This window comes from Mustela nivalis, assembly GCF_964662115.1.
Source record: "Mustela nivalis genome assembly, chromosome: 12".
In the NCBI taxonomy this organism is placed as follows: domain Eukaryota; kingdom Metazoa; phylum Chordata; class Mammalia; order Carnivora; family Mustelidae; genus Mustela; species Mustela nivalis.
The window spans coordinates 67626488-67653800 of NC_139031.1; the positions used below are offsets into that span (position 1 = coordinate 67626488).

The 27313-nt window shown below is 35.3% G+C and overlaps 2 protein-coding genes and 1 pseudogene across 13 annotated transcripts in view; 2 read left to right on the forward strand and 1 right to left on the reverse strand.

Annotated features, from left to right (window-relative positions):
* The window catches only part of GNGT1 (G protein subunit gamma transducin 1), a 353394-nt gene that overhangs the window by 21908 nt on the left and 304173 nt on the right, over positions 1–27313 (reverse strand). For 6 of the 8 annotated variants that reach the window (XR_014301332.1, XR_014301333.1, XR_014301334.1 and 3 more), the window contains 2 exons: positions 5446–5535; positions 4617–4660 (listed from right to left, as the gene is read on the reverse strand). The gene's annotated coding sequence lies outside the window, so the exon portion shown is untranslated. Of the gene's footprint in view, positions 1–4278; positions 5536–27313 lie in introns of those variants that run through there. The other 2 variants (XR_014301331.1, XR_014301337.1) reach the window with 2 other exon arrangements.
* On the forward strand, positions 199–4619 carry TFPI2 (tissue factor pathway inhibitor 2). Of its 4 annotated transcripts, none has more exons than XM_082693646.1 (5): positions 232–496; positions 796–1002; positions 1966–2145; positions 3744–3914; positions 4276–4619. In XM_082693646.1, exons 1-5 carry the CDS (start codon positions 247–249, stop codon positions 4335–4337), a joined length of 870 nt encoding a protein of 289 aa, XP_082549772.1. In that variant the 5' UTR covers positions 232–246; the 3' UTR covers positions 4338–4619. The 4 variants fall into 4 exon arrangements, with proteins under 4 accessions (XP_082549775.1, XP_082549774.1, XP_082549772.1 ...); XM_082693647.1 differs by having other exon boundaries at positions 817–1002; XM_082693649.1 differs by lacking the exon at positions 1966–2145 and having other exon boundaries at positions 199–496; positions 817–1002.
* On the forward strand, positions 5533–11700 carry LOC309845539 (tubulin polyglutamylase complex subunit 2 pseudogene; annotated as a pseudogene). Its single transcript has one exon. The product of its transcript is annotated as a tubulin polyglutamylase complex subunit 2 pseudogene (transcript).

The window sequence follows — 27313 nt, forward strand, 5'->3', positions numbered from 1 at the left end:
TGTGATGCTGCAAGCTGGAACCTTGTGCAATCACCCCCAGGTCATTTCCCTCTAGCTTGTGGACTTCCTATCACTCACATAATGTCCAGTCTAGTCACTCCCTCAAAGCTAGGAGAAAGTTTGGGAGGCAGGTTCAACCTGGTGGGGAATCCCCCCGCCCATCCCCCGCCCCCGCACTTTCCTACACAGGGCTGTGATAGGTCACAGCCTGTGGGGCATGAATCAGCCTCCGGGCTTCACGCAGGCATGCTCCGCCCCTGTCCGGGGTCCGAAGGACAATCACCCTACATAAAGCAGGCACCCACTGCATCGGCATCCAGGCTGCCTGGAGACTGGACCTTGTGCACCCTCTTCCCGCCTGCACATTCAAGAAACGCCTCGCCCCGAGGGCCACTCAAACGGGACAGCATGGACTTTATGACCGGCATAGGGGTTACGCTTCTGTGGTTGTTCCTGTTGATGAGCGGGCGGGGAGTCAATGCTCAGAGCTCTCCAGGTACTGCCCCTTCCAGGGACCCCTCCTCTTTGCGCCGGGCTTTCGCCCTGGGGTAAGCAGGAGTGGTGCTGCAACTGTGGGGTTCCAGACTGCACCCGCTCTCTCTGCCCTGCTTTCTCTGCCCGCTCTCCCCAGACCCCTGTCGCACAGGACGTCTGGGAGCCGCGGGAAGATATACTCCTGCAGAAGTTTGTACTTTTCTCTCTGCAACTCCCCTTGTGCGGGGAAGCAGAGGGACAGAAGTCCTCGGGAAGCCTCTACCTTCCCGGAGACGTGGCAGGCCTCCTTCCCTCTCTCAGGCTCTCCTTCTGCTCCTCCAGAAGGAAACAATGCAGACATCTGCCTCCAGATACCCTACGTGGGGCCCTGCCGAGCCCTGCTTCCCCGTTACTACTACGACAGGTTCACACAGAGCTGCCGCCAGTTCTTCTATGGAGGCTGCGAGGGCAATGCCAACAATTTCAGAACTTTGGAGGACTGCGATGAAGCTTGCGGGAGGATATACAGTAAGTGGCCTTGCTCAAGCTCAGATCTCCTGGCTGCTAGTAACTTAATTTCCTAGATCCCATTTTCTACAGTAAGTTTTAGCCTTTATTTTTTCAAACATTAAGTAAGGCTCGCTTATTATTTCCAGAAAGTAATCCCAAGTTTACACTGGCTAACAAATTTCTCTCCTAAGTGGCATTTATCATAATTCAGGGTCTGTGCAGACTCAGAGCAAGAGTTCATCGTAGGGCATAATAATGCAGGGGTGATGTATTGGGTACCACATAAGTCCTTTTGTTTATCCTTAGTTCTAAACCCATGTGTTTTTTTTTATGCCTCCTGGAGAGCCCTGTTTCCTCCTGTCGGTTATCCATCAATCTTACAAACTTTTCAGCACATTTTATTGTTAAGGTGTGATTTAGCTAACTGTAACTTTTCCTTTTGTCCCCTGACACCCAAACTTGTTTTGGGTTAGTACAGGGATATAGTAGAGATCCATGATCATGGTTTCTATTTCATTTTAATCATATTTATTATATCTGGTAAGGCCAGTAACAAAACATGGGACTTCGCCATTCAAGGAACTAAGCCAAAGAAAAATGTGTATGTATTCCTATGAATAAGTCTGATTAACTTCCTATGTAGAAAAATCAGAACACCCTGAGAGAACAGAGAGTTTCCACTGTATTTGGCTGACTCGGGTCTGGGACTGCTATTTAAAAAAAAAAAAAAAAAAAAAAAAAGAGCTAAATAACTGGATGAAAGAAAAGTCTTCTGGGGATTTACTATCCCGGTACTAAATGTGATACCGTTTTCTCCCCAGTTGTTTCTGAAAATGCAGTAAAGTTCTGAAGTAATGCTAAGGAAGTATTACTTACTAATTACTTCAGTAACTTAGTAATTAGTAATACTGAAAGTAAGTAATACTAAGTATTACTAAAGCTAATTTTTGACTAGCATTTTTTATGCCCTCCTTTTCCTAGAAGTTCCTCATAGATGCAGGTTGGAAGTCAGTAAGGGGCAGTGTGGAGTACGCACAGGAAAGTACTTCTTCAACCTAAGTTCCATGACATGTGAAAAATTCATATCTGGCGAGTGTCCCAACAATAAGAACAGTTTCCCGGACAAGGATACTTGTATGGCCTACTGTGCACCAAAGAAAAGTAAATACTATTTTTATGGGGTTTCTGTTTCATTTAAGATTTTAGGAAGGAAGAAAAATAATACTTTGATGTGTAATTACATGCCTTGTGTTCTGATGATTTCACATATAGTAGGGTATCAAACCTACTATATATATATATATATATATATATATATATATATATATATATATATATATCTCCTGTGAGGTAGTATTATTATTATTCCCCCATTTACATATGAGAGTACAGACTGCCAGAAGTTAATGACTTGCCAAGTTCTCAGGGCTAGAAAGTCACAAAGCTGTGCATGATTTAAGTTTTTGCTTCCTGTTCGGGATTGTTTCTTTAGGACTATTTCTCATCTTCTCAGTTTACATATAAAAATTACAGTATTCTGGGGGTGCCTGGGTGGCTCAGTCTGTTAAGCATTCAACTCTTGATTTAGGGTCAGGTCATGATCTCAGGCTCCTGGGATCAAGCCCCAATCATGGAGATTAAGTTTTCTCTCTCCCTTTCCCTCTGCCCTCTTCACTCTCTCTTGCTCTCTCTCTCAAAATAAATAATACCGTTAGGGAACCTGGGTGGCTCAGTTTGGCTCAGGTTTTGATCCCAGAATCCTGCATTGGGCTCCCAGCTCCCCAAGGAGTCTGCTTCTCCCTCTGACCTTCTTCCCTCTCATACTCTCTTTCAATGCCTCTCTCTCAAATAAACAAATAAAATCTTAAAAAAAAAAAAAAGGAGAAATCTTAAAAAAGAAATCACAGTATTCTGAATGCCATGAATTCAGGTTTATATGGAATCACTTGTGTATAGGATGTAGTAGAACATATCCAGACCTCAGATGGTGAATCTTGAAAATTTCTGTCTAAAGTTTTTGGTTAGATTTCTGTAACCTTTAGTAATTGCAAAGTGTAGGACAAAGACCTCTCCATCCTTCTTTTTTCTGCTCCTATTTCTTACCTACATCCCCCCCACCTCCTCAGTCCCTGAAATAACAGGTTACTTGGGCAATATTTCTGTAGAGAGAGGCAATACAGGCATTCTCCCTAGGCATAGCAGAGACACACATACAGAAAGACACATAAATTTAACAAACAAGGAAAACTTGCTCTGGAAGAGATTTGAGGAAGCTCTATAATTGTCCTGTACGCAGAATCTCGAGTAATGAGAAGATGGTTTTGTTGCTTGTGTTTCCTTAAATGTTTTATATAAAGAAAAATGTTCCAATGACTACTTGGGAATTACATAAATGTATACTTAATTAATGATGGAAGGAGAACTGATGAAAACGTTTAAAATAAATCTACCAACACAAGGAAGTTTACTAAAGCATGCCATACATCAACCCTTGAAACACAACCAATTTCTACTTGACCGTATCTGCTTTTTGGGTTTAATTTCTTAACACATTCAAATGATACAAGGACATAACTTCAGAAGAAATTCTCTCCAGTTTATAAAAATTTTAGAATTAACAAACTAGAGCATGCAAGCTTTCTTGAAAATTGAGACACACTTTTTAAATGGTTTGGTATGATATTCTGAATTCAGAATGAAGTTTCAGTAATTAATTTTGGTATTATTACATTTCTAATTTTGTTTTCCCTTTCATCAAGGTCCATCATATTGCTACAGTCCAAAAGATGGGGGCGAATGCTCTGGTAATGTAACTCGCTATTATTTTAATCCAAGACACAAAGCCTGTGAGGCCTTCACCTATACTGGCTGTGGAGGGAATGAAAATAACTTTGATAACATAGAGGACTGCACACGTGTTTGCCTAAAAGGTAGTAGATTTTTTCTTATTCAATTTCTAAACTAACTTTATAAATAATTCATAATCAAAATTATACTTTTATGTATCCGTTGTCCTAATAGCACATTGCCATTTCTAGACCATTTCTACGTAAATGGCACTTTAGTACCAGTCAGTTTTGTTAAATACTTGTAGTGGCTAGCTTCAACAGGTACTAGCTGTATCCTTGCATTTTAAAGGTAGAAAGTTATTAACTTGAGTGGATAGTAAGTAAAACTGACTTTATAATCATTAAAAATAGTTGAGGTGAGTGTGTAAGCATATTGGAAGTGTTGATTTAAAGTGAGTGTATGGACTGGAGATATGTGATATTTTTATTTTGTTGACTTTAGCTGTGAAGAAGGAAAAGAATGAGAAGATACCCGACACTATTTTGCCCATGGAAGATAACTAACTTGGAAGGAGTAATTTTAACCTTTCCCCTGTATGTCATCTTGTGGATGCTACTGGCTCTGTGGTTATATCTGAAGAATAATATGGTGATACAGGGAAATGAATCATTAATGATTTATACATCAATTTTTATTGCTACAGGTTACTTTTTCATGTATTTTTACACATAACCAGCTGCTATTCAAATGTGAATCGATTATTTTTAATTTACCATTCACCTATATTTTAATGTAGTTGAATTGCTGCTGTGCCTAAGATATAAAAGCAAATAATGACTCACTCATTTCTTGGAGTTGTTCTTCCTGATTTCAGCAGTGATGATAACTGAAAAGAAAAGACGATATAGTCATGTTCTCTTAACACATATGATCCTAAAAAGGACCAGCAAATACATTTTATTCTGCATTTAAAAGTTGGATTATTAATAAGAAAACAAAATATAGAGAATAGAAAGCATTCCTTGTACAACTGGAAACAAACCAAAACAACTCAATCCAAATGAATAACAAATAATGGCCTAACTGCAGAAATCTGTAATTATTTCTGGTGACTTTCAAAGCCAGTATTTTGACTCTCTTTTAAGGGATATAATCTAAGGGTCAAGTAAATTCTGAAGAAATCTGAAAATGCATTTAGTAATCTTTTTTTTTTAAAGATTTTATTTATTTGGCAGAGAGAGACACAGTGAGAGAGGGAACACAAGCAGGGGGAGCGGGAGAGGGAGAAGCAGGCTTCCCGCTGAGCAGGGAGCCCAATATGGGGCTCGATCCCAGGACCGACACTTAACCAACTGAGCCACCCAAGCAACCCTGCATTTAGTAGTCTTATTATTAACACTGATATTTTTATTTTGAACTTAACACAGAATGCTACATTTTACTATATATTCTGTATGAAAATATAAGAATTTATTTCCTTAGAAGTCAAGATTTTTAGTGTTAAGTGAAAAAGTATGGAAATTAAGAAATTAATCTCTTTCGATTTTAAATTGGAATATAAGTATTAGCATGAAATAAAAATTTATTTTCTCTTTGGGAAAAAAAAAGTATTTTCCACCCTCCCACTGAAATATCCTTGAAGCAATGACAATTCAGTAGCAGTAAGTGTACCTCCCATTCAGACGGTGGTCTCTAAATATGATTTCTCAGTAGAAGGAACCAGGGAACCAGGGTTCTTAGGAGAAATCACTGAATCCAGGTCTGGAAGAGGAAATACATAAGATGAACCTGGGCCATCTTATTCCAGAGAATAAGGAAGCTATTTGAATCCTGTCACAAAAACAGGAGAGTAACATTAAGGGCCTTTCAGTGATCTAAAATAGGGTGATATGAACATAAAAACAAATAATGACTGCAATATATATGAATATATTAAAATGAATACAGAATGAGTTAATAATTACACACCTCCTTGGTCACTTTTGGAGGTTGTTAGGGAACTCTCTCATTACTTTGAAAAATGATAAATTAAAAGAAAGAATAAAGCATTTATTCTATTTTGTTTATCCTTAAAATTTTGCCAGGAAACTAAATAGTGTATGAAAGTCATTCACAGAGAATCTCAATCACACACACACACTGAAATGTTAGAAGGGAGCTCTCATGAAAGTATACATCAATGGGCAATGATCATCCTTGGATGCTGAAATCAAGACATGAAAGGTTGATGCAGGAATTAGGCTATGTCTCTGAATCCATGGATAATTTTAACATTAATAAAAATGTGCCACCAGACATTATTTACTTCTTGATATGATGCAGTAAGTATTACACACCTACTCCCCATGAAGGACTCTTGCAGAAAGAAAAAGGAAAACAATGAAGTTAACCAAACCTTTAGATCTTACTATCATATTGCCAGATCATGAGGCGATATTGGGGATGAAGGCACAATTTACAAGAAACCAGAGAAGGTCAATCAGCCAAATCCATAATGTTGGACACTGTATAAGACAGATACGTTAGGTTCTCCAAGAAACTACTGACATTTTTAAAAGGAGTGGGAGGAGGAATGCTTTTATAGCTTTTATATGGGATGTAACCAAAAAGCAGCATTAACATTAAAAGGTTTTGGTTGAGTAAGGCCTGCATTTGGACTACTTTTGGTGGGTTTTGAGAATGATCGTAGCCGAAGGATCTTATGTGCTCGGGGACTGTCCAGTGAGTGATTCGGAGCCTTTGAGAATTCTGGGGGTTCTTGGTTTATAGGGAAGTTTGATTTGGTATTTGCTGCCTTTAACTTCCCTGCAGCCAAAGCCCTCAGGGGGATTGCTCACCCTACATTCAGCGTACAGCTGTAGCTCTCTGTTCAGGTTGGGTAGGAATTCGAGCCTTCAGAAAACAACTTTCTAATACCCCAAATGTCTGCCATTTTATTTTAATGAGGAAATATATAAACCTGGCATAGGTCATCCTGCCATCTAAGGGAAATTCCTTCTTGCCACAGCCAGTCTGAAGACAAGTCACTGCTGTGGTTTCACCAGACAGACTGATTAAAAGGAATGTCTCATTGTGGGACACAAAAAAAGACACACAAGAATGGGCTGGCTTTTAATAAAATAGCCTTTTATTGAGAAAAAAAATTACTCTGGACCACCACTCATTCCTCCTTCTAGGCACACACACTGTCACATGTTGAAACCCAGAAACTGCAATGGAGCCTTTCAGATTGCTTGGATCACAGTATCTCCAAGTATACATGCTCTCTGCCAACAATCTTGGAGACATTTATTTAATGATATTATTCAGTAAGAGAATGTCCTCTAGAGTGTCTGCCCATGTATTATTATAGTGGCTGCACAAGCTTATCTTTATAGGCTTCATATTTCTAGTAAAATATAGGTCTTGTGAGAAAACAAGCAAAGGTAGAAAAGTGAGAAAACAAGCAAAGGTAGAAAAGTACAGCTTATAGTTTTAAGATATTCTTTGTCTAGATATTCTGTTTTAAGACTAGAATGGAGGCAAGCAAATGAAGGAATTGGAATCATCCCAAAGCATTTCTCCCTTCACTCAGTATTCAATTTGTCACCAAGTATATGTTTTCAAGTCTATGGTAATGCTGCCTTCTTATTCCAGGAAAATTAAAACATTGTCCCAAGTTGCCCTTCTGCCTCTTTGCTCCCTATCCAGTCATCCACACTGATGCCACAGTATCAGGTTACTCCTTTTAAAACTCTTCAGTGGTTCCCACTGAATCTTCATGTTAACTGTCCAAGCTCCTAGTGTGCCATTTAAGACTTCTTACAAGTGGACCATGACATTCCTCTCCAGATTTATCTCCCCCATTCTACCATCACCTATAAGCTACAATTCAGTTGAACTAAATTATGGTCAATTTCCAAAGTATGTCATATTATTTTGGAGTTTTTTTGTTGTTGTTGTTGTTGTTGTTTTGTTTTTGTTTTTTGTATCGTAGCGAACAAATTTTGTGCATGAGAACAATCCAGGGAGTCAGGCATATGGCAGGTTACTATGCCTCATGCCCAGGAGTTTTGATTTAGTTGGTTTGAGTTGGCAAAGATGTACATTACAATGACTCCAGCTGATGAGGAGGTATACATGTGTCATACTTTGAGGAACACTATTTTATGCCCTTGTAAGTTTTTTTTTCCTTTTCCTTTGAAACAAATATCTTTCTTTGCTAACCTCTTGACAAGCTGAATCTTCTGGACCTACCTCAAGTAGGTTTAATCATTTGCCCTGTGGGCTTGGCTGTATCTAGTACAGCTTCCTGGTTGAACTAATACAGCATATAGTTATTTTCCAAGGAGTTTTATTGTTAGGATGTTCAAGTTTTTCATGCAAAATTAGTAGATTATATTTTGATTTTAAAATGTGTCATTATACATATTGTATACTATATAAAAAATTAAAAGTATATAAAAGGATAAAAATTAAAATGATCCAGAATTTCAGCACTAGGTGATTATCAACCACATTTCTGTTTCTTTGAAGTGGAAGTAGCTTAGGCAAGAGGTATAAACATGCTAATGGTCTCAGTATATACTTACCAATTACATTACAAAATTATATCAGTTTATCACCATCTAAGAATCTAAGAATATATGCAAATGCCCAACACACTGGGTTTTAAATGAACAGAAAAACAAATCCCTCTTTGTTATAGTAAAATGGTATCTCATCATTACTGTAATTGATATTTCCAGGATTGTTACTAAGGTTGAACCTTTAAAAATTTTATATGTTTTCTTTCACTAAATGTTAATACTTCCCTTTAAACTTAGCTTAAAATTTTTAACATAAAAATAGAGCTTACATTATACAATTTAATGAAAGTTTTCAAATATACAGAAAAGTACAGAAAACTATATAATCAACCTACTTTAAAAAAACATGATAGGAGTTTTCCAAGTCTGTTTCAGGTGCTTTTTCTATTTTAACAGAGCTCAAGACTCAAAATGCACCTCTTTCTTATTTCCCCTCACTTTCATGAGAAGCAACTGCTTTCCTGATGTTGGAGTGTATACTTTCTGTGCATATTTTAATGCTTGTATTATAAATATAATAACCCAGAGCAATATGAAGTATTATTCTATGTGTTTTAAAGTTACTTATATGGTGTATCCATTGCCATCATGCCTTTTCACTATTAAGTTTTGGACATACTCTATAAATCTATCTTGTTTCATGAAGATCTGCCACATTTATTTTCTGGTATTCCATTACATAAATATAGCACAGTGCGTTCATTTCCCTGTTGATGGATATTTAATTTAGTCCCAAATTTTGGTTATAACAAATAATATTTATATACATTGCTCATTGAACATATATGTGTATGTGAAAGTGAAATTGCTAAACACTGATTCATTAGAGCTACTATATTTTGCCAAATTGCTCTCCAAATATTTGTAGTCATCAATGTCTAAGAATTTATATTTCAAGTTTTTCACAACATTGTGCATTACTCAGGTCTTTATTGCCATTCATATAAGTGAGAATTTGTACTTCATTACTGCTCTCATTTTTACTTTCTTGATTAGTAATGGGATTGAGATTTTTTTTTTAATGTTTTCTTGGCTATTCTCCTTCTTATATAAATTGCCACTTTATACTCCTTTCTCACTTTTCCATTTGGCTCTGTGTCTTTTATTGTTAACTTATGTATTTTTTTAGGCATCCTGAGTAAGAATTCCTTGTTAGTTATATGATTTACAGATACTTTCTTCCAGTTTGTGGAAAAAGTGATGTTATTTGGTTTTTCCTCTGCCTTTTGGATTATGATCTTACATTATTGCATGAAATGTGAGAAAGCCGCATTAATTTAGTAGTTTCTCAACTCTTAAATTGATTATGTGACCTTGTTACAGGAAAGCTCAGAGTATGATAGTTGTGGCAAAGTCCAGTAGATCAGGAGATACTTCCTCAGTAAAACACAGTAACATTTGAACAAAGAGGTAAGAAAGGTTTTATGTGCAATAATAAATATTATATTGAATATAAAAAGCAGTATTAGAAGAAATATTGGCTAAGAATTTATCCAAACTCATTAAAATACATATGACTATACATTCAAAAAGCTCTATATATCCCAAACAGAACAGAAAACTAAACAAACAAAACACAACTGGGCACATCATAGGCAATCTTCTGCAAGCTAAAAACAGACTGACAATCTTTGTATACCTAGAAAAACAGACATAATACTTCCAAATAAGCATCAAAAAGACTAATGACGGACATTTCAACAGGAACTATGGAAGTCAGAAAATGAAAGATTAACATTTGAAAGCACTGAAGGAAAACAAACAAACCCTGCAAACTGATCGTTTATATCCAGTAAAAAATCCCTCAAAATCGAAGGATAAGTAAAGATGTTTACAGTTAAACACAGCTGAGAGAACTTGTTGCCAGCAGATCTCCACTACAAGAAACATTTCTGGGAGTTCTGAAGGAAAATGATCCCAGATGGAAGCACATAACTGCAAAATGGAATGAGAGCACTTGAAGATGTAAACATGGAAAACTAGAAATGAGCCTGGAGTGGGAACGTGACCCATGGATGGTATGCTGCTGCCAGGTTGCAGTGAGCTGCACCAGAAGGTGACATTGGGGATGACCCGCTGCCTAGAATCTTCCCCAGGTGTGACAGAAGTCACTACTATAGAAAAGCCACCTGCCAAGTGTCATAGGATTTCCTCAGGGGAACAAAAACAATAACCATGTGCTACCTGAGAATGTGATGCATATTTATCTGATGACCAGTGGCCTGCACATGACATGGAATGTGAAGCTGGATGAGCACACTAGTCCACTGGGCAGCATGGCAAGTGACTGCATCGCAAACCTGACTCAACCCAACCAGTCTTCTGAGTATTCAACCCCCTAGTGCACCAACTCTGGCAGACCTGGAAGTTGATGCACCTGAAGCTGGTGAGAACCAGCGAGAAAAAACTCACTTTGATTCTCCCAGTGTGGTTCTTGAGCAGGATCCTTGCAATATGAATGAGGAGGTTTGCCTCATCTACAAAAGAGGAAAACTAACATTCATGAGACCCTGAGATCTGGTTCCTGGATAGAGCATTATCCTGCATTTTCTCACAAATACCTTTACCACTTACTCTCGCCTTATTATCATGCACCTGGGCTTGCCGCAGTGGTAATATGCCTTCACCAGCTATGGCATTAGTTCACAGGCCAAAAATTGGTTCAACATGTATAAACCTATCACCTACAACCCAAACCTCCTTGCAGAAGGGACCAATTCCTTTGCGAACAAGCTGGATCCCAGAAAAGTATTCAAAAGCAAGAAAAACACCTTACTCCCTAAAAACAAAGGGCTTATCCAGCCTGCAGGTGGCCAGAAAGGGCCCTCAGGTCCTCCCTCCTCCTCTAAATCCTCTTTTAGCCCTGGAAACCCTGTCCAAAAATGAGCATCCCCACCAGCCCCACGGTGATGATTTCCATGCACAGATGGCCCAAGCCTCAGATTCTGCATGTGGCACCACAGGCCTTTTCCTATATGAGTGAAGCCAAATCCTAGGCCTTTTACTCCCACTGTCATTAGCCAGGAGTTCAAGGGCATAGTCAGGTCTCCCTTATCCTTTCCCAGCCCCTGCCTCTGAAAACTGTGGAGAGGGGCACCTGGTTGGCTTGGTCATTAAATGCCTGCCTTCGGCTTAGGGCATGAGCCCAGGGTCCTGGGATAGAGACCTGCATCGGGCTCCCTATTGTGTGGCAGGAAGCCTGCTTATCCCTCTCCCACTCCCCCTGCTTGTGTTCTTTCTCTTGCTGTGTCTCTTTCTGTCAAATAAATAAATAAAATCTTAAAAAAAAAAAAAAAGTTGAAAGCTGTGGAGAGTTTCAGAACTTGTTTAAGTAACTAAGTTGATCTGTTAAGAACTTTCCTCTCTTTCCACCCCCAACCCTCTACACCCTTCAGCGTGATTAGAGAAATCACCCAGAAAAACCATTGGTTTTGAGCCATGAGGCATTAACTGTGCTGTTCAACTGGTAACCACTGGCCACCCATGGCTATTTAAACTATATTAAAAGTTCAGTTCCTCAACTACATTAGCTAGGGTTAACCACTTATGTGGTTAGTAGATTCTATATTAGACAACACAGACCTAATTGAACATTTCCATCATCACAGAAAGTTGTGTTGGGCAGCACTGCATTAGAATATTTTCATACTGCCCTTTCTCAGTTTGTTTTTGTTAGAGAATGGAGATTCCTTAACCTGATGGTTCATAATGTTCCATAAAATTCTTAAAGATACAATCGTATATGTTCTTTTTATTTTTATTTTAAGGAATTCTTACTCTACTCCTTTTTCAGTTTCCTGTAGTTTGGTTTTTCCAGTAAATAACAGAACAAAACAAAAACCTACAAAATTATAATGAACATTCTGTTTAAAACCATTAACTATTATATCTTATGCATATAAAATCTTATATTTAAAATATAGGAAATTGATGGCACAAAAGGTGTTTTGGTTAATGGAATTAAACTATTTTAGTTTCTTGCATGCTTTGGGAAGTATTATAACTCACCATGTAGAATTCATATGGTGATATTAAGAGTAATCAATGAAATAACAAATATATATATATATATATCTATATATATCTAGAAAACCAATAGAGGAAAGAAGGAATAAAAAACGGAACGATGATTAATCCAAAGGAAGGCCAGAAAAGAGAAATGAAGAAACAAAAATGAAACAATTAGAAAACCATGATAAGATGGTTGACTTAATCTCAAACATCTCAGTCACAGTAAATGACTAAGTACTCCAGTTAAAGGGAGAATGGCCAGATTAGATTAACAAACAAACAAAAAAAACAAATAAAAATTTAAAATCTAATGCAATACTATTTACAGGAGACATACTTTATGTATAGTTACAAATATCTGAAAGCAGAAAAAGGTGAAAACACGTAACATGCAATGAAAAATCAAAATAAAGCTGTTGTAGCTTATCAATAGAAGAGAAAGAAGACTGACAAGAGTAAACAAAGTGTATGAGGAACATTTCACAGTAATAAAAGGTTAACTTAATCAACAGGAGGAAATAACAATTATAAATGTTTACACATCTATTAAAAAGCTTAATCCTTTGAAGAAAAAGCATATCTAAAAAGAGAAATACAAATCTTGTAATTTGATATTTTAAAACTTTTTAGTAAATGAACAAGAAAAAATACAAGACCTAGGAAATTTAAACAACTGAATGAACACTACACCCAACCTAATCAGAATAAACATTTTCAAGTGCATTTGAAATATTTAACAAATGGACCATTTGCTAATCTAAGTAGGTAATGCACATAGGTACATTCCAAGGAATTGGAATCCTAAGAAGTATATTCTTTGAATACAAGAGAAACTAGAAATCAACATAAGATTATTGGAAAGTCTCTAAGTGTTTTGAAATTAAACACACACTACTATATAACAGATGTGTCAAAAAAATCACAATGAATTATATTTTAAATTGAATGAAAAAAATCTGACATATCAGAAATTCTGAGATGCATTTAAAATGGTGGCCAAAGGGAAATTTTTAGCTCTAAATTAGTATATTGAGAACAAGGGTTGAAAATCAAGGTTCCGATCTACTATCTCGAGAAACTAGAAAATTAACTATGAATTAAACATATTTAAATATTCCTTTAAAAGTAGAAGGCAGTTAATAAAGATAACAGTAATTAAAATTTCAAAAAGAAGACATAATTTTTTAAAAAATATTCTATTTATTTATTTATTTATTTGAAAGAGAACAAGAGCAAGAATGAGAGAATGAGAGAGAGAGAAAGCACGTACCAGCAGGGGGAATGGCAGAGGGAGAGGGAGAAGCAGCAGAGCCCAAAGCAGATGCGGGGCTAGATCCCAGGACCCTGGGGTCATAACCTGAGCTAAAGACAGACACTTAACTGTTTGAGCCACCAAGGCACCCCAAAAAGCAGACATAATTTTAAAGAAAATAAACACAGGAAAAATTTTTTCTCAATAAAGATTAATGAAGTATTTTGTTAATAGCAAGATAGTAAAGAAAGATAAAGGATAGAAATTATCAATATCATAAGTAATAAAACCCAGATATTACAAATCCTAAAGATACTGAAAACAGAATTAATGTTTATTAACAAATTAATACTAATAAATTTTATTAGTTAGATAAAATAAGCAAATACCTTTAAAACCACGTATGACAAAACATGAATAACTCTATCATTTGAGGAGTCCAGGGCAAAATGAGGAGTTTCTTTGTTCAAACATTAATAAAAAATTTAAAGATGGTGACAATAAAGCATTAAATTATGTGTAAGACATTTATAAGTGGATATGACTTCATAGGCTCTATGCCCATGAAGCTGGCCTTGCTTCCAAAACTGGCATAAAAATAGAAATTCTGATCATTCCTATACCCATTAAAGAAACTAAAGCCACAATTTTCAGCTTTCCAGAGATTTAACATGGAATAATCTCAATTAGCAAAATCACTTCCAGCAAATAATTAAAATAGAACACTTCATATTTTTTGTTTCTCAATAGGTAATAATTGGTATTGCATTGCAAAGAAGAAAAATTACAAGCCAATTTCTTCCTTGTGAATAGATGCACAAAACTTGAACATATATTATCAAATCAAATCCAGCAATATATAATACTTTATGACTAAGTGAAGTGTATTTCAGTGGCATAAGATAGTTTTCAACATAAGAAAAATCAATAATTGTAACTGACCACATTAACAAAATAAGTGACAAAAATCATACAATCATCTAAAGAGATGCAGAAAAGGCATTTGATAACATTGAATATCAATTCAATGACAATGATGAAAAAAATAATCTCAACAAATAGGAATAGAAGAGATCCTCTTTCATCTGCAAAGCATGTCTACAAAAACCTATGGTTAACATGGTAACTAATAACGAAATATTGAACATTTTCCCTATGAGGGTGGAATAAGACAAATTGGTCCAATGCCATCAAGTCTATTCAAGTTTTATTGGAACTCCCAAACACTGTAAAAACTCAAGAGAAGAACATAAATTCTATAAAGACTGGATAGAAAAAAGTAAAACCATCATAATTTTCAGTAACATATTTGAGTATCTAGAAAATATAAAGGAGCCTACAAATGATTAGAATTTATAAGTGAAGTTAACAAGGTCACTGGATACAAGATCAATATTAAAAATAAATTGTATTTCTACATTCCAGGAATAAGGAATTAGAAAATGAGATATAGAGTTACATATAGGAGTTTCCAAGAAATTAGATGCTTAGGAATAAATGTAACACGACTGAAAACTACAGCCATTGCTAAGAAAAATTAAAGAAGGCCTAAATAAACAGTGATGAATCAATTGGATACTCATTGGGGGGAAAAATGAATCTGAACCCCTATCCTATGCTGTAAACAAAAATCAAACTGGAAATAGGGCATACACTGAAATGTGAATGGTAAGCTATAAAGCTCTCAGGAAAAAATGTAGGAGAATACCATCAGGACCTTGGGGTAGTTAAAGGATATAGGAATGAAAAACACACTATAAAAGATAATTGGTGAATTGGTGAACTTTATAAAAATTAAGATGTTCTATTCATCAAAAGAGATTTTACAAATAAAAAGTAAACCGAACACTGGAAAAAGTTATTTTTAGTGCATATATCACACAAACAACACATATGCAAGCTATAAAAAAATTCTAACATATCAATAGGGAAAAAGCAATAAAAAAATAATGGGACAGAAATATCAACAGACTCTGTATAAAAAAGAATGTACAAATTGCAGGTAAGCATATGAAAAGGCGATCAACAGAATTAGCCATCAGGAATACATTTGAAAGCCATAATAAAATACTACTACACACCCACAAGCCTGACTAAAATTAAAAGAACTAAGAATATCTAGTGTTGGCAAGGATGTATTGGAACTCTGGCTATCATATATTGCTGGAAGGAGTGTAAACTGATAGAATCATTTTGGGCAATTCTTTGGCAGAATCTACTAATGCTGCTCATGTGTGTACCCATATTACCCAGCAATTATACTTCTAAGTATGCATGCAACAGAAATATTGCATATGCCTATCAAAAGCTGTGTAAAAAGTGGTCATTTTACATTTATTCATAATAGTACGAATCTAGAAACATTTCAATTGTCCAACTTGATAGTGAATAAATAATACCAAACTGTCTAATGGTATATAGATGGTACCTAGTAATGGGGGGAAAAAAACCCAACACAACTACTGAACACATTATATCTAGCAGATATAATATTGAGGCAAAAAACATATATATTGTCTAGTTTCATTTATTCATGGTCAAGAATAGGCTAAACGAATCTATTGTGATAAAGATCAGAAGTGTAGTTACTCTTTATTTTGATAAAGGTCAGAAGAAAGTGTATTGACCTTAAAAGGAAATGAGGTAGACTTCTGGGCTGGTGATAATAGTCTATATCTCAATCTGGATGGTGGTTATGTAGGGAAATAAATTAGTAAAAAATGACTTTTTTGTACTTCACTGTGTGTTAAAACTCAGTTTCAAAAAGCATTCAAACTTGAGATTTGCAAGATGAGAAGTTAGAACCGATTCCAAGGGCTTTTGTTGTTGTTGTTCGGTTTGTTTTTTATTTTTGGCCTACAATTTGGAAGGATAGCATTGTCATTAATTGAGATAGGGAATGGTATGGATGGAACATTTATTATAAGTTAGATTGAAAGTTCACGTTAGGCATACTGAGTTTGAAATACCTATTAGATCTCCAATTCAATGTGTACTTGGTAATAGAGGCCTGGTGTTTAGGAGCAAACTGTCTAATGGTATATAGATGACATTTTTAGCCTTTAGACTGGATGCCATCACGAAAGGAATAAAGTAGATAGCAAATATTAGCAAGGATGGATCTCTGGTGTGCTGTCATGTCAAAGAGTGGGAAGAAGGGAAATGCAATGCAAGGTAATGGAAACTGAGAAGGAGCAACTGAGTGTTATGTCCTAGAAACCAAATAATGAAAGTGTATCAAGGAGATGAACATGATTAGCTTCATTAGATGTCATTCATAAGTAAGAGGAGGAATGAGAATTGAATATTAGTTAGCAATATGGATACTACTGATGACCTTAGAAAAAGCAGTTTTAAGTGACATAGAGGGAATGCAAATCTGAATGGAGTAAATCTGAAAGACATGTGTTTCAAGGAGTTGTAATGCAAAGGAGAGTGAGGGAAAAGTTATGCCACCCAGAAATGGGATGTAGCATTTTCCTTTTTTTATATGTTAGGAGAAATGACAGATATGTATATGCTGAGGGGAATGATCTAATAAAGAGCTGATACAGGGAATAAAGAAAATTTGACAAAGCTGTATTATTGGGTAGGCAACAGGAGACAGGATTTAGAGCACAAGGGGGGAGATTTGTCTCCGACTGGCTCGTGGGTAGTTGATCTGGAGTAACATACAGAAAAGCAAAGTATGTGAGTGCAGATACTTGTAAGTGAGGAAATATGCTGTGGTTGTAGTCTGTGGAAGTTCTCTTCCAGTTGCTTAATTTTCTCAGTAAGGAAGCATATCATCAGCTGGAAGTGAGGAAAGGAGAGGAAGTTTAAGTGGTTTCAGGAAAGTACAGAAGATAAGCAATGGTCCTCCAAGAGAAGAGGGGGGTGACTAGACTTTGACATGTATTTTGTTGGTCTGATAGCATTCATGGCTCACCTGAAGTGAATATGAATATGAATATGGTTTTGAATTTTTCTACAGTTATTACCAGCTCATGGGGTTTATATAAAGCAAGAGGAGAGATTAAACTGAGTAGTGATTTTTTTGGATAGAGTTATGGAACTGAGAGAAGAACAGATGCAGGATATATGGAAGGGCACGACTATAACTACTATCTATGAAACTTAAAATAGATGAAGAAAGGAGAAAAAAGCATTAAGTGGAGAAAGAGGGAAGTGTGGTAGGATCAGTTGACTCAGTCTATTGTAAATTGCTGTTGAAATATATTGCTGGGAAGGAAGATAATAAGGATTAGAACAGAAATAATCAATGTAGAAACTAAACAACAACAACAACAGAACAGATCAATGAAACCAGAAGCTGTTTCTTTGAAAAAAAATCAATAAAATTGATAAGCCTCTAGCCAGACTTATCATGAAAAAAAGAGAAAGAACTCAAATAAATAAAATCAAAATAAAATCACAAATGAGAGAGGAGAAATAACAACCAACACCACACAAGTACAATCATAAGAAATTATTATGAAAAACTATATGCTGGGGCACCTTGGTGGCACAGCTGGTTGAGCATCCAACTCTTGGTTTCAGTCCAAGTTGTGTCCTAATAGTTGTAAGATCAAGCCCCAAGTCAGGCTTAGCATGGAGTCTGCTTGAGTCTCTTTCTTGCCCTCTCCCTCTGCCCTTCCTGCTCACGCTCTCTCTCTCTCTCTCTCAAATAAATAATCATAAAAAAGGAGAGAAAAGCTATATGCCAACAAATTGGACAACGTCTTAGAAGAAATGGATAAGTTCATATAAACATATAATCTATCAAAATTGAAATGGGAAGAAATAGAAAATTTGAACAGAACTAATAACAATATCCAGCAAGGAAACTGAGTCAGTAATCAAGAAAGTCCCCAAAAAACAAAAGTTCAGGATCAGATGGCTTTACAGGTTAATTCTACCAAACATTTAAAGAAGGTTTAACTCCTGCACTTCTTTAAACTATTCCAAAAATAAGAAAAGGAAGGAAAATTTTGAAATTGATTCTGTGAGAACAGCTTTACTTTAATACCAAATCCTGATGAAAAAAAAAAAAAAACCACTAAAAAAGAGAACTACAGGTCAATATCTTTGATGAACAAAAATGTAAAAATTCTCAATAAAATACTAGCAAACCAAGTTGAACAATATTATTTAAAAAAAATTATTCACCACAATCAAATGGGATTTATTCCTAGGTTGTTAGGGTGGTTCAATATTTGCAAAGCAATCAGTGTGATCCATCACATTAATAAGAGAAAAGATAAGAACCATAGGATCATTTCAATTAGATGCAGAAAAACTATTTGAGAAAGCATAACATCCATTCATGATAAAAATTCACAATAAAGTATGTTAAGAAGGAACATACCTCAACACAATAAAGGCCATCTGTGAAAACCCCACAGCAAATATCATCCTTAAAGAACTGAGAAACTTTCCTATAAGGTCAGGTACAAGGCACGATGTCTACTCTCACCACTTTTATTCCACATGGTACTTAGAGTCCTAGTCACAGCAATCAAACAACAAAAAGAAATAAAAGCTATCCAAATCGGTAAGAAAGAAGTAAAACTCTTACTGTTTGCAGATGATACTGCAAATAGGAAACCCAAAAGACTACCAAAAACTCCTAGAACTGGTAGATGAATTTGATAAAGTCACAGGATACAAAATCAATGTACAGAAATCTATTGCATTTCTATACACCAATATTGAAACAGCAAAAGAGAATTAAGAAAACAATCCTATTTACAATTGCACACAAAATTATAAGATACCTAGGAATAAACTTACCCAAAGAGGTGAAAGACCTGTATTCTGAAACTATAGAACACTGATGAAAGACACTGAAGGCAACTCAGAGAAGTTGGAAAATGGAAAGACATTCCATGCTCATGGATTGGAAGAACAAATATTGTTAAAATGTCTATACTACCTAAAGCAATTTACACATTTAATGCAATCCCCATCAAAATACTAACAGCATTTTTCAGAGAACAAACAATTCTAAAATTTGTGTGGAACCACAAAAGACCCCGAATAGCCAAAGCAACCCTGAAAAAGAAAAGCAAAGTGGGAGGCATCACAATTCCAAACTTCAAGTTATAATACAAAGCTGGAGCGATCAAAACAGTTTGATATTGGCACAAAAAGAGACACACAGATCAGTAGAACAGCATATAAAATTCAGAAGTAAACCCACAATTATATGGTCAATTAATCTTTGACAAAGCAGGAAAGAATATGCAATGGGGAAAAGACAGTCTCTTTAATCCATGGTGTTGGGAAAACTGGACAGCAACATGCAGAAGAATGAAATCAGACCACTTTCTTAAACTGTACACAAAAATAATTTGCAAAAATTCAAGATGGACTAAAGACCTAAACATGAGACCCAAAACCATAAAAATTCTAGAAGACTACACAGGCAGTAACTTTTTGACAGCAGCTGTAGCAACTTTTTTCTAGATAGGTCTCCTGAGGTAAGGGGAACAAAGCAAAAATGGACTATTGGGACTTCATCAAAATAAAAACCCTCTGCACAATGAAGGAAACAATCAACAAAACTAAAAGACAACTGAAGGAATGGGAGAAGATATTTGCAAATGACATATCCAAAAAGGGTTAGTATCCAAAATACATAAGGAACTCCAAAGCTAAACAAAAAACCAAAATAATCTAAACCAAAATAATAATTCAAAACAGGCAGAATAGACATTTCCCCAAAGGAGACACACAGATGGCCAAAAGATATTCATCATCATTTATCATCAGGGAAATGCAAATCAAAACTATAATGAGATAACCCCCTCACCTGTCAGAATGATTAAAATCAACAACATAAAAAACAACAGGAGTTGGCAAGGATGTGGAGAGAGGAACCTTTGTGTACTGCTGGGCATGCAAACTGGAGCAGCCGTTCTGGAGAACAGTACGGAGATTCCTCAAAAAAGTAAAATTAGATTCACCTTATGACGCAACAATTACATCACCGGGTATTTACCAAAAGAATATAAGAAAACTAATTCAAAGGGATATATATGCACTCTTATGTTTATAGCAGCATTATTTACAATAGCCAAATTATGGAAGCAGCCCAAGTGTTCATCACTAGATGAACAGATAAAGAAGAGGAGGTATAAACATACACAATGGAATAATATTAAGTCAGCAAAACAAACAAAATCTTGCCATTTGCAACTACTTGGATGGAGCTAGAGAGTACAATGTTAAGCGAAATAAGTCAGAGAAAGACAAATACCACATGATTTCACTAATATGTGGAATTTAAGAAAGAAAACAAAAGAATGAGATAAAAAAGAGACAAACCAAACAACCAGACTCATAACTATGGAGAACAAACTGATGGTTACCAGAGGGGAGAGGGGTGAGGAATGGGTTAAGTAGGTTATGGGAATTAAGGAGAGTCCTTGTCATGATGAGCACAGGGTGATGTATGGAAGTGTTGAATCACTAGATCGTACACCTGAAACAAATAGAACACTGTAAGCTAACTGGAATTAAAATAAAAGCTTGAAAAAAAAGAAATATATTGCTGGTATTTTCCCCTGACAATTTTTTTGCCTGAAGCCCCAGAAGGTTTTTAATCTAAGAGCCTATTAACTTTACCAGGTAATGTACCATAATTGACCAAAATTTAAATTTCATAGTTGTTTTTCTTGTTGTGACAAATATTTATACACATATGCTACTTGCCTTGCTTGTTTTCTGTATCTAGAGTTTTTCTTTTGAATACTTTTCTCTCTTTCCCTCTCTTGTATTTTGTCTATGTTCTCTTGGCTCTTTTCACTCCTTATTCAAATGTTCCTTATTCTACTACTGGAGCTATTTTCTGTTGAATGGTTTGTAACTCTCTTTATTTCTAAAATGCCCCCCCCCAACAATTTCTTTCCTGAGTTTGGCCAGTTCTATTTTTTCCAACTTTCTCCATTTTGTCATTTCTATTCTTTCTTATTCTTATTCAAGCCATTTCTTATTTTTTCTGTCTTTGTTTTTATGGTGTATTCTCTAATCTGCCATTTCTAGTTTAGTTTTATGGTCTTCATATCTGAGTCCTGAGTTACAATTTTTCTCTGCTACATTTTTAGGAATATTTTCACCCAATGAAAAATTACATCTTCCTTTCTTTTTATTAGAGCCTAATGAGGATGTTGTCTGACTTTCTGATCACTTTTTTTTTTTAAAGATTTTATTTATTTATTTGACAGACAGAGATCACAAGCAGGCAGAGAGGCAGGCTGAAAGAGAGAGAGGAAGAAGCAGGCTCCCTGCCCAGCAGAGAGCCCGATGTGGGACTCGATCCCAGGACCCCGGGATCATGACCCGAGCCGAAGGCAGCGGCTCAACCCACTGAGCCACCCAGGCGCCCCCTGATCACTTTTTATATGTCTTGGATTCTCCTAAGTCAGCAACCACCCACATCCCTATGGTGAACTATGAGGGGTCTGGGTACTTATTAGGTTTCTTAGTTCAAGAACATACTCTTCTGTTGGTACTCAGAAGTATAAAGTCTGCAGTAAATGAGAACCTTTTTGCATGATGATGTGTCTTCTACTTTCTGTGACTCTTTTACTTTCTGAGATTCTTGCTTTCCATCGTTTTCTTCCTTCCTCCATTCACTGTCAGATCATCAAAGAAGATCTAATTTGGGCTGTTACACTGCCAATCTAAGCACTGCCTTCTCCAGACTGCCACCTCTGGTTCTACAACTTCCTACCTCTTCTCTCTCCCAACTCCTTCCATGGCTGTGGCTTTGATCCATGGGGCCTCAGACTCCCGTTGAGATAAAGCCCTCTTTTGTTGGGGGGGGGGGTAACATTATCATATTTCACCAACTACAGGATCATACTACACAGTTTTCCTGCTTAATCTTCATATTATTTTCCCCAGTTATACGTACGTGAACATTTGTGTGTTCCCTTTCTCTTAATTTTGCTCTACATGTGAGTTGTGAGTGGAATTACCAGATCTCTTTATGGATCTATACAGTCCCCTTTGGAGTGTAAATCAAATCATCCACCTTCGGAGGGTGTGTGGAGACATTACTATTACTATTTAAGTATCCAGGATGATCCTAGGGAAATCTGAAGTCCAAAATATTATGTTAAAACTAAAATAATATTTTAAATTTTAAAAAACCATAGATTATTTTCCTTTTCTCCTTTTTAAATCTACTTTTTTATATTCATATCGCTTAATGCTTGCAGAATATAAATTATATGTTGACACTACCTTCAGAGCCTAAGATCCTTAACCCATGAATGCTTTTGTAACTTTAGCTTATTTAGCATTTGATGCTAATAGATTTTTCAGCAAAGACATAAATTGATGTAGTCCTAGACTAGAGCTTTGCATTAGAGGCCAGCAGTTCCCTTCTGAGACTAAAATGGAGGTTAATCTTCTATTAATCTTACATGTTTTGCTTAGACAATTCTTTTGATATTTGATACTGAAGAGGTCTGCCCTTTGTTCTTAGCCATCCTCTTCAGGAAATTTCTCATCTGAATCACAGCACTAGAATTCTCATGACAAACTGATATTCTGCATTGTGTTTTAAAGCTAATCTTTTCAGGTAACTTTTACTTGTAAAACATGGTTTTGGTTTTGGTTTTTGTTTTTGTTTTTTACAAGAATAAAAAAATCGTGGAGTTGTTCAGCTGTAATTTTTTAATATATTCTTAGTCCTTTTATATTCCTTGAATTTACTGGAGCTAGATGAATGATGGTATATCACCAGTTTAATTATTACCTGCTAAAAACAAACTTTTGTCTCAAATATATTCTATAATTTTAAGTGAACAACCAAAGCTATTTACAACTTTTTAACAAATATCCTGTCTATAATAAAATATGGTAAAATGTTATTTTTTAAAATCAACCTTTTATATGTAAATGTCACTTCTCATAACTAATAATCAAGACTAGCTTAATATTAAGTGTTATGCTTCAAGGAGACAATTATCTTTTAAATCAGGATATTTCTAAGTTGAGTTAATAGTCCCAAGACACATTAAAGTATTTAACTACTAAAGGCCAGGTATTTATTCTTCTTTAAAAATGGACAAATGGTTATTTCTTGACTTTCTTTTCTAAGGCTCTGTGTAAATTTTTATAATAATATTGCAGTGTTTTATTTCTTTTTAAAAGTAATTTCTTCACTATTTGGATATGTTTGTTCTTTAATTTTAGAATCTGCTTTGCATCTTAAAAATAATCCCATACCATTAAGTGGATTTGCATAATATATACATAAATAACATAAAGGGTACAGTTACGGTCATATTTCCATCTTCTTTATTTTATCAAATCATATTATGATGTTTTTCTAGAACCTACCATCAACACAGGTGGAAGGTCCAACACCAATCTATGAAAATTCTTTCCCTTAACTTGGGATAATTTAAGATTATTGGGAGCTGACAAACTTCTTCAGTCACATATGATAGCTCTAGACATTCAACTTTAGAGTCAGGGAGAAGTCGCCTCCCTGTCCACAGTACCTATTTATCCTTTTATGGAACAGGACGGACTGTCAGCAAACATCTGCACTCTGCTATGCTTCTTTGGGGTGTAATGGGGTTATTTTGCTTAGCCACTTGACCAAATCAACTGCTCCTACAAAGGACGTAGGCACCCATTGAATCCATATCCTGCTTACTAATGTTGGAGTCAGGAATATTCCTTACTCAGCCACACCCAGGCCTTACTGACTCACAGTCACCTTCTTTGGAAGGTGTTCCCTAAAGGTGTTATGTGAAAAGAATCAGGCATGTTTCAATTGGTATGTGTGTAACCCTTGCCCTTTCGCCTGTGCCAGTAATTCCTCAGGATTCCATAATTTATTACACTCTATGGAAATAAAAGGCTAAAAAATTATTTCCTGTAATGTAATCTAACATTCCAAAAATAGCTACTATAAATCCATGGATCTCACTTCCTTTTAGGGAAGACAATCCTAATATCAACCCCTGTTTCTTTCAAAGATGAGCTACATTGACTATCTTAAAGATGAAGATCTTTCCTTTGGATCTTCCTTGTTAGGTGTTATATTAGAATAACAAAGAAAAAAACCCATTCCTTAGCGCATCATGATTCACTTAAATCTTTTTTATTTAAAATTGTTTCCATTTTTAAAAAAGTTTTGTTGTTTGTATTAGTGGAAATGTTTTAAAAAACATATACTCTAACTCATAATTATTATTAAATAGAAAAGCTATGATTTGGGGACCAGTTATTTTCTGATTAATCAAATATTAAATCTTTTTTAACCAAAATAATATAACAGATGAGTTTTAAAGTTTTTCCACAGAGTGAATCATAAAATTTGCAAATAATAATTATATCTCCTGTTGCCAATAACTAAACAACTTATTCTTTTCCTTGCCTTGTTGCATTGGCTATCATTTTCAGAAACAGTGATACATAATAGTGAGGAAAGTACTTTTGTTCATTTCTGACTTTTATCAATATACCTTTTGTGTTTTATAGTTAATGATGCCATTGACTACAGGTTTGAAATTAGTATTATTTATCAGATTAATGAAGTATAATCATTTTTCTCATTTACTAGATTTTCCTTATATCAAGAATACATCATGGATCTAGTTATACAGATATTCAGCATGTAAATATGACATTTTTCTTTGATATGACAGATTATCTAATAGATTGAAACAGGGTCTCCTACTACTCCACCATCTTGCCCCTCCTCCTAATAGATATATCAATATAGGTTTATTTATAAATTCTAAAACATAAGCCTTATATGAATAGTAAAACTTAAATGTCATGCTGAATTCAATTTGATAATTTTTTTAAAAGATTTTATTTATTTGTTTGACACAGAGAGAGAGAGAGACAGAACAAGCGTGGGAGCAACAGAGAGAGAGAGAGGGAGAAGCAGGCTCCCTGAGCAGGCTCAACAGGGAGCCTGACATGGGGCTTGATCCCAGGACCCTGGGATCATGAGCTGCACTGAAGGCAGATGCTTAACTGACTAAGCCACTCAGGCACCCCAATTGGATCATTTTTATAAACATTTGGTCTAAATTCTGTTTTTCTAATGCTCTGTCATATTTTGGCATTATTATACCAGACCAAAAAAAAATGTTCTAAAATATTCTATTGTTTTTCTGTGCTATGGTTTTTAAAACCACATTATACGGTTTATTTATTTATTTATTTTGGTTTTTGGAGGATTTTAATAACTCATACCTTAAACTGTCTAAGCCTAGCACTCTGTTAAAGGAAGTTCTTTGACTTTTTCTATTTTATTTATGACTTTTAATTTACTCAAGCTTTCTGTATCTTCTTGGGTTGTTTTAGTAATCAAAATTTTCCTATAAAGTAATATTACCATCTAATCAAAGCAAGACTCAACCAATTTTAAGTACTGATTATCATTTAAACAACATTCTTTGAAAAAGACACAGTTAAGTTAGTTGTCAGCAATAAAAAGTTAACTAGAAAATCACTTTTGTTTGGAAATTTAGGAAAACACTCATGGATCAGAAAGAAATCATTTTAAATTAGAAAATATTTTGAAATGAATAATGATGAAAATATTACTTATCAAAACATGTAGAAGGCAACTAAGAAGTACTTAGGAAAAAAAGGTTAGTATTGAATTCATGTGTTAGAAAATATGAAAGGCTTAACAAGTTGAGCATCCAAATTAAGGATTGAGGATTGGTGTCAAAGTAATCTTGAGAGAGAGAAACAGAGCTGGAAGTATCACCATCCCAGACTTCAAGATATACTACAAAGACACAGTAATCAAAAGAGTATGGTACTAGCACAATGGATCAGGATCAATGGTACAGGACAGAGAGCATAAAAGAAACCCCGTACTTACATGGTTAATTAATCAATGACAAAGGAATTAAGAATATACAATAGGGAAAAGACAATCTTCAATAAATGGTGCTGGGAAAACTGGACAGCCATATATAAAAGAATGAAACTGGAACTCTTTCTTATACTATACACAAAAATGGATTAAGGACCTAAATCTAAGACTTGAAACCATAAAACTCCTTAAAGAAAGCATAGGGAGTAATCTCTGGACATTGGCCTTAAAAACATTCTTCTGTGTATGTCCTCTCAGGCAAAGGAAATAAAAGCAAAAATAAACTATTGGGACTACACCAAAATAAAAAGGTTTTGAACAGTGAAGGAAACTACCAACAAAATAAAAAGGAAATCTACTGAGTGAAAGAACATATTTGCAAATAATATATGTAATAAGGGGCTAATATCTAAATATATAAAGAACTTCTACAACTTAACACCAAAAAAAAAAAAAAATTTCAATTAAAACCAAAGAACCTGAATAGACATTTTTCTAAAGAAAAATTCAGATGGTCAAAAAACACATGAAAAGATGCTCAACATCACTCATCATCCAGGAAATACAAATCAAAATCACAATGAGATATCATCTCATACCTGTCAGAATGGCTAAAATAAAATAATAATAATAACAACTGTTAATGAGAATGTGGGGGAAAAAAGGAACTCTCATGCACTGCTGGTGGGCAAATAAACTGGTGCAACCACTGTGGAAAATAGTACAGAGGATCCTCAAAAAATTAAAATTTCTACTCTTGCACAGTTACCCCCCCCCCAAAAAAACCACACTAATTTGAAAAAATATATGTACCCTCATGTTTCTTGCAGCATTATCTAAAATATCCAATATATGCAAGCA